Source organism: Hemitrygon akajei, chromosome 1 (assembly GCF_048418815.1).
Source record: "Hemitrygon akajei chromosome 1, sHemAka1.3, whole genome shotgun sequence".
Lineage (NCBI taxonomy): Eukaryota > Metazoa > Chordata > Chondrichthyes > Myliobatiformes > Dasyatidae > Hemitrygon > Hemitrygon akajei.
Genome location: NC_133124.1, coordinates 110,475,038 through 110,487,942, shown reverse-complemented (window position 1 = coordinate 110,487,942; position 12,905 = coordinate 110,475,038). Strand labels below are relative to the sequence as shown.

General features: G+C 40.7%; 1 protein-coding gene across 1 annotated transcript in view; it reads left to right on the top strand.

The window, feature by feature from the left end:
- Positions 1–12,905, top strand: part of herpud2 (HERPUD family member 2) — a 50,447-nt gene that overhangs the window by 17,201 nt on the left and 20,341 nt on the right. Inside the window, exons 2-5 of the mRNA XM_073049995.1 lie at positions 3,517–3,594; positions 4,808–4,918; positions 11,260–11,420; positions 12,534–12,659. Coding sequence (XP_072906096.1) covers positions 3,517–3,594; positions 4,808–4,918; positions 11,260–11,420; positions 12,534–12,659 — 476 coding nt within the window. The remainder of the gene's footprint in view (positions 1–3,516; positions 3,595–4,807; positions 4,919–11,259; positions 11,421–12,533; positions 12,660–12,905) is intronic.

The window sequence follows — 12,905 nt, the reverse complement described above, 5'->3', positions numbered from 1 at the left end:
CCCCAGGTTCAGCTAATGAGTGTAATATATGAAGTTAATATAGAAGTGAAGTGGGTATGCTGATTTTTTCCCATAATCTTTAAAGTTATTCATGCTATTAAATACATCATTGCAGCAATCAAGCATCTGTTATCCTAATTGTAAATCAGATCAGAGCATTGTCAAATCACTTGAGAGTGAATTTGGCTTTACAATAGGGACTTATTTTCTTTCTCTTTGGAGATTTTTTTAAATGAATGCAACAAAGGAATTGGTATCTAATTGTTTTTCAGTTGCTCGATTTCTTTTTGGTTACGTGTAATCAAAAACCTGTTATATAATATCTTTTGGCTGTTATGTAATGACACAAATATTTTAAACTTCAGATTTTTAAAAATAATTCCTTTCTTGTAATAATTTGTACTTGAAGCTATGAGTACCTCATTTGTTTAATTTTAACTATCCTGCATTTCCTGGCAAATTGCTAAATTTCTTACGGAAACTTTGACCACATACAGCAAACATTCACTCTTTATACAGACTCTAGTGACAGCTGAGTTCTGTTTGCCTTGTGTTTGAGTGGTGAACACTGTGTAATACTGGCATCAATATAAATATTGCTTGAGCAGTTTTTTAAATTCAGTTGTTTTCCTGTAGATTGTAGAATGCAACAACGAAGTACATCTACTCCCAAAACTCATGCATGAATTTAGGGGGTGGAGGGAGGAGAGGTGAATGCAGCACTGATATACAGACATCTGAGCAGCCATCATTAAGTTATGGAAGAATTCAAAATGGTTAGGGTGCTTTGTTTTCTTTGACATTCATGTCATTTGTATTGTTTACATTGCTGTATCTACTGCAAACTTAAAGGGAATGCTGAAAATGTTCAGAGAGCAGCAAACAGAGCCAGTGATAAAGGCTGATCCTCTTTGATCAAGACACAGGCTGGAATTGTTTTGATTTTCTTTGTTCTGATTTTTTTATAATTCAGCATTGGATTCTAAGTTAGTTACCTGGTTAGAAGGTGAAAGCATGATCTTGTGGGTTTGGTAAAGTGTCAGAGACCAAAGGCTGAGAGTTCACAATTGAAATAGGCTGATGGACTAAAGTGGCAGTTAACTGGAAGCTCAGTTATAGCTGCAGACTAGAAGGAGATGTTTACCAAGTGGTTACTAACCATCTTTGGTTTCTCCAATGTAGAGGAAAATCACTTCACAAATACTGACATAATGATTCACTTGTACCTTCCAGTTTGCTGTTCACGACTGAATGTTGGTCAGTTGGAGCACCTCCATTCACTTGTATCATACAGTCTCTTATTTTCCATCCTGACAGTTATTTTTATTCTTCCTACTCCTACCCCTTGTGTGCAAGTTAAAATATAATTTGTCTTTTTTTTTCTAGATTTTCCTAGTTCTGATGAAACATCATCAAGCTGAAATGGCTTCTTCCTCTAAGGATGTGCACTTTTCTAGCATTTCTAAATTTCTATTGTAATGAGTTATTAAGGAGGAAAGTGTCTGGACAACACCCAGGAGTTGACTGTTAAACCAGTTCTATGTGAAACCCCTTTTTACTGGGTATCTCTGGAAATGCGGCTCATTAGCCCCTTGGTAACAGCCACTGGGATCCGTGGCAAAAAGCCTATCTTTCTCGGGCTTTGTACGTATACGACTTCGGTCCCACCATATCTGGAAGTTGAGATGTCTTGCCCACCCAAATCTCAGTCCGTGTGATTTACTGCCCCCAGCAATCACTCGTCAGCAAGGAATAACAGATCATACACTGCATACAATTACCAAGAACTAAATAAAAAGAACACCAAAAAAAGACCCATTCTACTTAAACAGTCACATGGGCATAGTGGAGCTAAAATCTTCCAGAAGCTGTTGTTTTTGATGTACACACTGCACCTTCTGAATGTTGCTCGAAATCCACCTCAAATGAGCAGGCTCTCCCATGGGAGTATTGGCCCTTCCTCCTTAAGGCCATTCATCTGCACAAACTACCTTTTGCAACCGGAATGGCATCCTCAGCCATCTATCCTCCTGTCTTCTCCCAGCTCCTGCCAGCAAAGACCTCCACCCACACCAGTGTCCCTCACAAAAACTCTCTGCCCAGCATTCTCTAGAACCTTCTTCCAATTCCACCATCCTGACTGGCTGAGACCACATTCCGAAGTTGAACAACAAAGTCTTTTATCTCAGCTCAAACCCAAACAGGCTGAAAGCAGAATAGACTGCTCTGACAGAACTGCTAAAATGAAATGCCTACAGCATAGCAGCAAAAGTCTTAACCACAACATTACATGTACCATAAGAATGTCAAACAGCACAATACTCCACATGTTCTCACCATTTCTATGCTGTCAAACAGAGACGGTCACATCTTCTGGAGATACCCCTGACATTGTTCCCTTGCCACTGAGTCTGTCCTTTCCCTAACCCTGCTGGCAGGCAAAATGGGATTGCTTGGAATCTTAGTTTCTGTTTTCCCCAGAGTCTAAAGCCTCACATTGTCAGCAGTTGTTTATTTCTATATCTGTCACAATACCCACGCCTTTTTTCCAAAACTTGGCCTGACCTGTATCACTTAGAAAGATGGAAATTAATCCGGGATAGTCAGCATGTTATTCCTGCTGAGAATGTCCCATTGGCTGCAGTGTATCCTTAACTCATCAGTGTGAGTGGTCTTAATGATGTTGGTTGCTTGTGCATGTTTTAGATTTCTGTACTTGAAAAGCTAATTTTCCGTGGAACCCAACAAATAAGCCATGCTTCCTAGGCCAATAAGCCTTTATTTTCCAGGTGTTATTAATGTCAATCATTAAGCTCTTACAGAAACAATGAGAAAAATATAAAATAATTCACCATCAGTTCATAGTAAACTGATTTCAACTATGGAGGGAAATGAACAGTCAATATTTTGGGCTGTGACCCTTCACCAAATAAAGCTGTTTTCTTGATCAGTTTTTGTTCTTTAAGAGTAATCGCAAATAAGCAGCTGCCCCTTTTAACCAATGGACCAGTTAACTGAAATCCATTGTCTATCTTAATCTGTAGAATGAAAGGAAACTTGGTTGCATTCCATTGTATTTCTCAACCCCAGTTAGAATGGTTGGTCCTTCCAGTATTAAACTTGGAGACTAGAAATTATTGTTCCTTTAAGAAAATTAATCTGCATTCATTTTATTCCTAACAGAAGAATTTTTTTTTCAGTCGGAGCCAGCATAGAAACTTGAGCAGTTAATTGAGGCAATGTTATTTTGTTGGAGTTGTAGGCTTCTGAATGAGATGGTAAGCTTTGTCACTGTTCTGAAAGAGAAGGGGTGCTCTCCTGATGTTCTGAACAACATTATCTCTATCTGTTTTATCAGTGCTCAAATTGAGTGCTAATTTTGCATGGGTTACTGTAGCGGTTACTTCAGATAATTCATTGTTTTATGGTGAAGTTGCTATTCTGTAAAATTCCTTTAGAATTTGCAGTGTGTGGCTGCCACAAGTAATGAATGTCTCCTGCTTGTTCTCTCCACAGTCCACCAAGGATCAGAGACTTGTATATTCTGGAAAGCTTCTCCATGATCACTTACAGTTGAAGGACATTTTCAGAAAGGTAATTTTAAACCTCTCCTTGTTGATGACCTTGGCATTGGTTAATATTCTGTGATTGTAATTAATAGATGGTCACCAATTTGGTTTTCAGCAGTTAAAGCTGTTGCAGCCTGTGTTTTTAAATTATGCTTACACATTGTGATAGCTAATATGCTGTACAGCATTTCAATGCAAGGGATTGGACAGTTAGAGGAATGGGTTCATATGGTTTCATCTCTATTTAGGCTACATCCACACTCGACCAGATAATTATGAAAACGCTGGTTTTGCATAAAAACAATAGGTGTCCACACCAAGTGTTTTTGAAAATACCTCTGTCCACATTAAAATGGGTATTTGGGTGAATCTCCTCCTCCTGGGCAAGCGCAGGACACATCTACAGAAAACAAGCGACATGTTTGGTGCATTTGTGCAGTTACAGACTAGAAAATCTTAAAACAAAATTGCCAAACGACAGACAGCTGTGGCTCTCGCACAGGAGGACTTAAAACTAAAAAAAAAAGATACTGGAGCGTATGGAGGCAACCAACAGGGAGTGTATGACCCGGCTGATGACGAACATTGGAAAAACTGACCAACTCTGTTGCATTAATAAAGCACCTTGTTAAATGTATAAAACGTGTCTGCATCAGTGTTATCTTGTATTTCCATACAATGTTACATTAGGCTGTTACACATCTATTGTCAGAGAAGTACTTGCATAAATAGGTAAACCACCTTAATACAAGCAAGGACAGAAAACAGGGCAAAGTGAGTATACTTATTCAGTAAGTTTTGGGTCAAAGTATTTGGGGAGTACATTTCTAAACTCTTCTGGCTTCAGTCTTGTTGCTGTCTGTTCTGAAATTGTTAGATTGTGTGGGAGTTGCTTTCAAGAAAACAATGAAATGCCGCCATCTGTTCCGGCACGTCATGACAGCATTTCTAGAAATCTCCGATTACCCCGTCCACACTGCTCCGGCCAATCAGTGTTTTCAAATTTACACACTCTGGAGGGCATTTTTGAAAAGCTTCATTTTTGAGGGAGGAAAATGCCATTTCAGTGTGGACAGAAGGTCAGAACAAAGATAAAAAGCTTTGGATACGGATTTATCTGGTCTAGTGTGGACGTAGCCTTAGTGGCTGCAGTTCTCAATGTTTGACAACAAACATGTATCTTATTGTTTTTCCTTTCTTTCTACCATTCTCCCCTCTCACCTATGTGTGTATTGCAGCAAGATGAGTATCACATGGTTCATCTAGTCTGTTCTTCAAGGTCTCCTTCAGGATCACCAAAACCCAGTGACAGGAACAATGGAATGACAATAACCAGCAGTGGTACCATGGTAAGGTAGCTGCAACAGCCATTATTGCTTCACTTTTGGCTCATGGTACATGGCTCAGAAATTGGGGTGAGTGTTGTTTTGGTAGTTCACTTTTTGGTTTCCATGAAGTAAGTAAATATCACTTACGAGAAATCACAGGGTGCAATATTTAACATAGTGAGGCACAGTTGCTAAGGCTCACTTTAAAAACTGTGTCTTCATGATTAGAGTTTAATCCTGATTTGAGGTGTGCATTTTGGAGGAAACTACAAAATCTTGCATAGCTGAGGCATATTGAGGATCAAAGGTATTCCCGAAGGTTGCAGAACAGTTGGGTGAGGTAGTGTGGAAGGCATTTAGATATTTGTGTTCATTATCTCTGGCAGAGAAGATAAGAGCAGGAAGCTGTTTTCAGAACCATAAAACAACTGGAGTAGTGTAGACAGTTCTAGTTGTTGCACTATAAAAAGATTTGCTTGTAGTGGAGACTGTGCACACTGGAATCACTTGGATGGAGAACCTCAGTTATGAGAGGTCGACAAATTTGGATTTGTTTTCCTAGCAGTACAAAAGCCTGAGACGTAACCTAGTTGGTCGATGCATCTGAAAGTGGCATAGATAGGAAGAAGTGCAGAAAAGCAGAGGGTATAGATTTAGGGAAAGGGATAGGGGATCTGAGGAAGAATACTTCGCACAGTGGATGGTTGGAATCTGGAATGCATTGTCCTGAGATGTGGCGGAGGCAGGGACTCTAGCAACATTTAAGATGTTTTTTCTAGAATGCATAGGTTTGGTAAATTTGATGAATACTCAATAGTTAAATGAGTCTGCTTCTGTGCCGTATGACTGACTGTGTTTGTACTGATTTAAAAATAAAACAAAAGCTGTTCATACTCGACAGATCAGGCAAACTCTGGGAAGTTGATATTTCAGGTTGATGAACTGTCACCAAAACTAGGAAATCTTGAATAAGAAGCAGAATGAGCAGAAAGAATAAAGGTACCAGTGGTGTTGGTAGCATCTGGCAGAAGGTGGTGAAGACCTGTTCAACAGACCTAAACCTTCAGTAAGAGGTGTGAGTAGAGGGTAAGGAATGAAAATTGAGGAGAGCACAAATCGAGGAAGAGTTAACCAACTTCAAGATCCGCATCCAGTCCTCCGTTATAAAAGTCAAATTAAGTTCCTTTTCCCAATCTTTTTTAATCTTAAATAAAGGACTCTTATCCCATTGTTATAATAAATTATAAATTCTTCCAATGGAACCCTTCATCAAAGGGTTTATACTCATAATAGTATCTAACAGGTCGGCCTCTAATATGCAAGGAAAATTACTTAAATATTTGAATCATTGATTCAGTTTAAAATTGTACATCGTTGTTATTTGTTGAAGGAGAGATTGTCTAAAATCTTTCCTAATGTTAGTTATTGTGATAGATGTAAAACTGAGACAGCTACACTGACACACATGTTTTGGTCTTGTTCTGTGCTGGAACAGTTTTGGATGTCAGTTTTTTCTACAATTTCTAAAGCACTTAAGATTAATTTACAACCTAACAAATGAACTGTGCTCTTTGGAATAATGCCTCAAAATATCCATGGTATTTCTTTGTCTGACCAACATGTTATTGCGTTTGTTACATTGATAGCTAGGAGGGCCATTCTGTTGAAGTGGAAGGATACGTCGGCTCCCACTCTGTCACAATGGTTCTCTCAAGTGATGTTATGTCTTAGTTTGGAGAAAATTAGAAGTCGAGAATTGAGGAGAGAACACAATGTGCTGGATCTGAGGTATATACACTGTTGGAAATCCAAGATAACTCAAGAAATAGGTCAGGCAGCATCTGGAGTAAAGGGAGAAAAAAGTTAACGTGTAAATGATCTTGAATCTGAACTGGCTGATTCTGACACAAATTGGGAAGGCTGGTTATATGAAATTGATAAATTCATTGAGTCTGGGCTGTAATTGCCCAGACAGAAGGTAAGCTGAATAAGATGGATAGAGAACTAAAGTGAAAGATAACTGAAAGTCAAAGTATCCTTGGGTGCTGAGAAAGATTATTTGCAAAATGGTTGCATAGTTTGTTTGATTTCTTCAATGCAGAAAAAGTCACATTGTCAGCACCAAGTTTAGTACACTAAAATGGAAGAAAGATGAGTGTATAGTTGATTTGCTTGGAAGGTGTGTTTGTACCCATGGATTGTGGGAGGAGGAGGAGTAAAAAGAAGAGGCTGCATATCCTGTGATGGCAAGTGAAGGTGCTATGAGAAGTGGATTTTGGTGTAGGTATAAGAGTGAATCAGGGAGTTGTGGAGAAACAGACCATTGAAACTGGCAGAAATGGTAAAGGATGCACTAAATGTGCAGGGTGGTGATGTGAATAGCAAGAACAAGGGAAATCGTATCCCTGCTCAAAGAAGAGGAGTGGGTAAAAGCAGAAGTGTGGCAGCTAGAACAGGCATATCTAGGTCCCTGTCAGTGGCAGAACAAAGGAAGCCATGGCTGAGGGGAAAAAATCTCAGAAGCACCACTTTGGGAATTGTTGTCAGTAGAATAGATACAGAAGAGTTGTTTAAAAACTGGGAAGATAGAATGGGTGAGAAGAGATGTTATCAAGATAGTTGTGCAGTTATTTTGGATACTGGCTGCTAACTTGGACTATGAGGTGGAAATAGCAATGAGAAATAGGAAAGGAAGTATCAGATGGAATATGTGAAAGTGAGAACAAGGTAGAAATTGTTTGCAAAAATGGTGAAGTTTTCCAGTTCTGGTTGAGAGCAGGGATGTGTAATCAAAACAATATATTAAAATAAGAGTTGGATGCAGGGGCCGGAATTTGATCTGAAACAAGTATTTGTATATCGCCCACAACTGGGCATTTCTCAACAAGTAGAATCTATTGCTGTACATTTCAGCATGAAGTGTCTGAGGTTTAAAGAAGTTCTTCATTGTCAGGAGTTCAACCAGATGAGGGGACCATTTGGAAGAAAAAATGGCACCTTTATCTGGTGTGAGATGGAGGTGCAGAGTGATTGGATACCTATGCCGTAGTAGAGGGTATCAGAGATGCAAAGATGTTGGTAAGAATAAATCGGGTAAGGTGTGAAAGGATAGAGTTAAGGTAGGAAGAAATAAGTTCTGTAGGGTTAAAAACAGATTGAAATGGTAGTATTGCCAGAACAACCTGCCTGTGGATGTTGGGGAGCAGGTGAAAGTGGATTCTAAGGCAGGAAGCTGTGAAGGAAAATTTGAGGAAATGAAGTCAGTGACCTTCTAGGGGACAGTAATCTGATGTTTAGTGAAAGGTCTCTTCTCTGGCTATCCATCCCATAGGATGATGATGGTCCCTTTCAGTCAGTTAGTGGGGTTTGATTTGTGCATCCTGGAGTGGCTGTACAGGCCGATCCTTGACAGCCACTGCTTGCCACATACTTGGCAGGAGAGGCCTGGAGGGGCAACAGGGGCAGAAGCTCTGTTGTGGCACCTCCTGTGCCTTTCCTCTGATGCCTGTGAGCTTGTTCTCAGCAGCGTCCACACCTTTTCTGATGGTGTCCCTCCACTGTGAGCGATCTTGAGCCAGATCCTCTCATGTTGATGAGACGGTGTCAGCTTTCTTGAGGCTCCTGTGCGGAACATCCTTGTACTGTAGTCACTGGCCTCCTCGTTTTTGGGTACCACTGGACAGTTGGCTGTACAGGATGTCCCTGGGTAGTCTTCCGTCAGGCATTCTGACATGTCCTGCCCAGCGCAGTTGGGCTGACATCACGAAGGTTGAAACTGCTGGCATTCTGGCTCGAGAGAGGACCTCGGCATTGGAGACTTTGTCTCGCCAGGTGATCTTCATCAGAGAACGTAGGTGACACTGCTGCAGTTGGTCAAGCTGGCATAAATGACTCTGATATGGGCATCACGTCTCGCATCCGTATAACAAGGTTGATATGACAACAGCTCTGTATACCTTGCACTTGGTGGCCAACCTGATGTTCTGTGACCAAACTCGATCTTTCAGCTGACCAAAGGCAAAGCAGGCTTTTCTGGTTCTTGACTCAATTTCCACATTCAGAGAAGCTAAGGATGTTATTATGCTGTCCAGGTAGCAGAACTTGTTGACGGCTTTGAGACAAGTGTCATCATTGAGGACAGTTGGTTCTTCGTAGCTTGAGCCAGGAACTGGTTGGTACAAAACTTGCGTCTCTTTCAGGCTGATTGTCAGTCCGAAGCTTTTGGCTGCACTGGCAAAGCGATAGGTGATCTGTAAGTCTTCGAGAGAGTGGGTAACCAGTGCACAGTCAGCAGCAAACTGTAGCTTATGCACCACAATGTCCCTGACTTTTGTTTTTGCTCCCAGTCTTGTGAGGTTGAGGAGCCCGCCATCAACCCTCATTTGTAGGAATACTCCTGACTTCAGGTCTGATGTGGCATCCTGAAGAATAGCTGCAAAGAATAGTCCAAACACAGTAGGAGCCAAAACACAACCCTGTTTTACACTGTTGCTGATGGGAAATGAGTCTGACAACTCACCACACATGTTGATGCGGCCTTCCATGCCTTCGTGGAACTGATGGATGATGTTGGTTAGGCGTGGTGGCAACCGAATTTTGGTAGGAGCTTCCACAGGCCTCCTTTACCAACAGTGTCAAACGCTTTGGTTAGATCAACAAATGTGACAGAGGCTTCTCTGCTGCTCAACACATTTCATTTGGAGCTGCCTCAGTCCAAGATCATGTCCATTGTACTACGGCCTGTTTGAAAACCACACTGGCTTTTCGGAAGGATGTTGTCACTGATGCTGGACACCAAGCATCTAAGGTTGATCTTCGCAAGGCATTTTCCCACAACTGACAGAAGAGAGATGCCACGGTAGTTGTTGCAGTCTCTCTTGTCTCCTTTGTTCTTGTAGATGGTCACAACTGATGCATCTTTGAAGTCTTCTGGTAGTTCTGCAGCCCCCCAGAACTTTGTGAACAGCTGGTGCAGGCATGATGTCAGTATCCACCATACTGATAGATCTCGGCTGTGATACCATCAGGTCCCGGTGCTTTGTTGGGTTTTAGCTGTTTGATTACTCCGACCTCGTGAAGAGTAGGGGGAGCATCTAGCTTGAACAGTATGGGTCAGTGAAAGGTATCTGTGACTGTCTGAGAGCTGGCTTTTGGTCACTGAAGTTGAAATCAGTTTGCCAAACGATAACCCTGTGCTTGTTTTAGGCTTGATGATCCTGTGTTGGTTCTTATTGAATGGAAGTTTGGAAATGTGGAAATTTTGAGATGGTCAGTGTCGTATTTGGTAGTTAGTGAAGAAAGGCCCACACGTGGTACCAGGCTAAAAAGAATTCTGAAAGTGGGAGAGGGTCTACAATCTTGGGTGGTGACAACTGGCAAAAAAGAGGGCTAGAGAAGAAGGCGGCAGCAGAAGTGATGGTGTTGGTTGTCTCAAAGTACTTCACTGATTTTAGGCTATGTTCTTTGAAATTTCTTGGAATTTACATGGGAAGTGTTGCCAAGTTTTCATTGTGTGAAATACACAGTAGGCTGAACGGTGCTGTGTGTAGGATTTCTGCCTCAGCTCTGGTAACCCAGAATTCAAAACTGATCTCTGGTGCTCTGTGTAGTTGGGCCTATGACCATTTAGATTTGCCCCAGCTGTTGCTATTTCCTCTCAGAACCCAATCTGGTTTGGTAGGTTAGTTGGCTACCACATTGTCATCTGAAACTTCATCGTAAGAAATACAAAATGTCAGTTAATGTGTTTTAGTTTGTAGTTTGATTTGTGTGTTTGTGGAGATAAAAGGCACATTTACGTGCTGTGCTTCTGGAAGAGCCTCATCCTTGCAGCATTGTTGTGTTTTAAGAACCAGCATAGTGGTGAAGCTGAGCTTTACATGAAATGTCCGTTGTGATAAGTGAGGAGTGTGGAGACAGTGGTCAGGCTTCTACCATGTAGATTGAAGAAATAGCAGGTGAGATTAATGTTGAGCTTAATGAGTGGCTGACTCATTGTTTCACCTGTCAAAGGCTGACTGGTCTCCAACATTTTGCCCTTACTCTTGTTTTCCAGGAAATATTGCTGTTCGGGAATTGGGAATATTTGTAGTTTATAAAGAAAACATGCAGTTTAAGATTTACAGTTTTTTGGCTGAAAACTGAAATATGGATGTGGAATAAAATGAGGATTTTTGGATTCAATCTGGTACATAGGGAGAGAAAAGTTTAATGGACAGCGTGCTTGAGCCTAGTTCCCAATTTTTATTTATGCAATGGGACCCCTACCATTAACTGAGGAGTCCAGGCCCTGGATGGAATTATTCCTGTTCACTTAGTTTCTGCTAAACAAATGTATTTACAAGTCTTTCTTCTCTCTTCAGAGTTCTGAAAATTCAAGTACCCCAGCACCCACTGCATCTTCAAGTCAAGAATCTGTAAGTGGACACCCAGCTTCCAATCCCACTGATCTGAGGCATCGTAGCCCCTCTCAGGTTACTTTAAACCTTGCACAGAGCCAAAGACTCCAACGTGTGATCCAAGGGTAGGTAGATTGTCAAATGATGATGTCATATCATCCAGATTATTTGCAGGGTGTGACTGATTTTGAAGTGTGTGGGAGGTGTTGCTTTGTTTTCTTCAAAGGTTTTAGTGTTGACGTTCCCACAGTGATCTGGGGGAAGGAATGTTAAATTGATGGTGGAATGTGCATAATGATTGTGTGGGAGTTTGGAAGTATTCCTCTGGTTATAGCAAATTGTTCACCTTCTGTTCCACTTTTGGTCCTATTCAATGCTTCAAACCTATATCCTTTCTATCTGAAAAATACTGAATACATTGTACCCAGCTGATCAATCACAAAAACACTTGTACTTTCTTGTTACTACTGTCCGGGAACAGTTCAATCTAGTTGTAGCCACTCCCACACCTTCCATTAGCTATGTAAGAATGCTGATATACATACCTTTATTTACTCCTAAATCAAGATCCTCTGCTTCGTTAGATTTGTCATTGGAGTACCTTCTTTAAATGTGCCTTGTGTACCCTAATGCTTTAGTGTAAAGTTTCAATGTTGCAATGTGCACTTGACTCATAAATTATATCTCTGCCCTTTGTTTTTTGATGGGTTATTTCCCCAGTATCTCTGGCTTAACATGTGCCAAGCCTACCTCTGGTTCTTGGGATGTTTTGTGTTACTTTCATTACAAATTGTTGACATGCCTCTGGTATTGATCTTGGTAAAGTAATAGGTACGCTTGCAATTGTTTCTGGATGCTGGCATTGCAGAGATTGGGAATGGAGATTTGACTCTGGCTGGATAAGAGCAAAGGTGAAAATTGAACAAAAGTCACAAGGTGCTCTTCTGATGGTGCCTTTGTCCTAATGATTGCGCAAATGATGCATTTTTACTATGTTTCAATATACGTGATAAGTAAATGAATCTGTAAAATGTGTGCAGAAATGTTAGTGTTATATTTGATTAGATTTCAAAATTAAGGATGGAAGCTAAAGGGAAAATCAATTGGAAAATATAAAATACAACAAACTGTTAGAGTATCAGAAAGCCATCTTGCCAATCCTGTGTAGATCAAAGATTCATAATAATCATTCTTTAGTCTCCTTTCTCGGCTAAACTGTGATACCTGATTCCTTTCAGACATGGAGGAGGCCAGGTTCCTATGCAACCAGTGATTCCAGTTGGCTTTCCAGTTTATTCCATGTACAGTCCACACCATGTGCTCTGGTGGCAGCAAATGTATGCTCGACAGTACTACTGGCAGTAGTAAGTACTCTGACCTCAAATAGAATCAGATATATTATCACTGACATACAGAATGTCATGAAATTTGCTTTGTGGCAACAACACAGTGAAAGACCTAAGTTATTAATTATGAAAAATAGTAAAAGAGTTATAGTGGGGTAGTGTTCATGGTCTAGTCAGAAATATGACAGTAGAGGGGAAGAACCTATTCCTAAAATTTTCAATATTGGTATTCAGGCTCTTGTAAAGGGCATGGACTGGATAGTG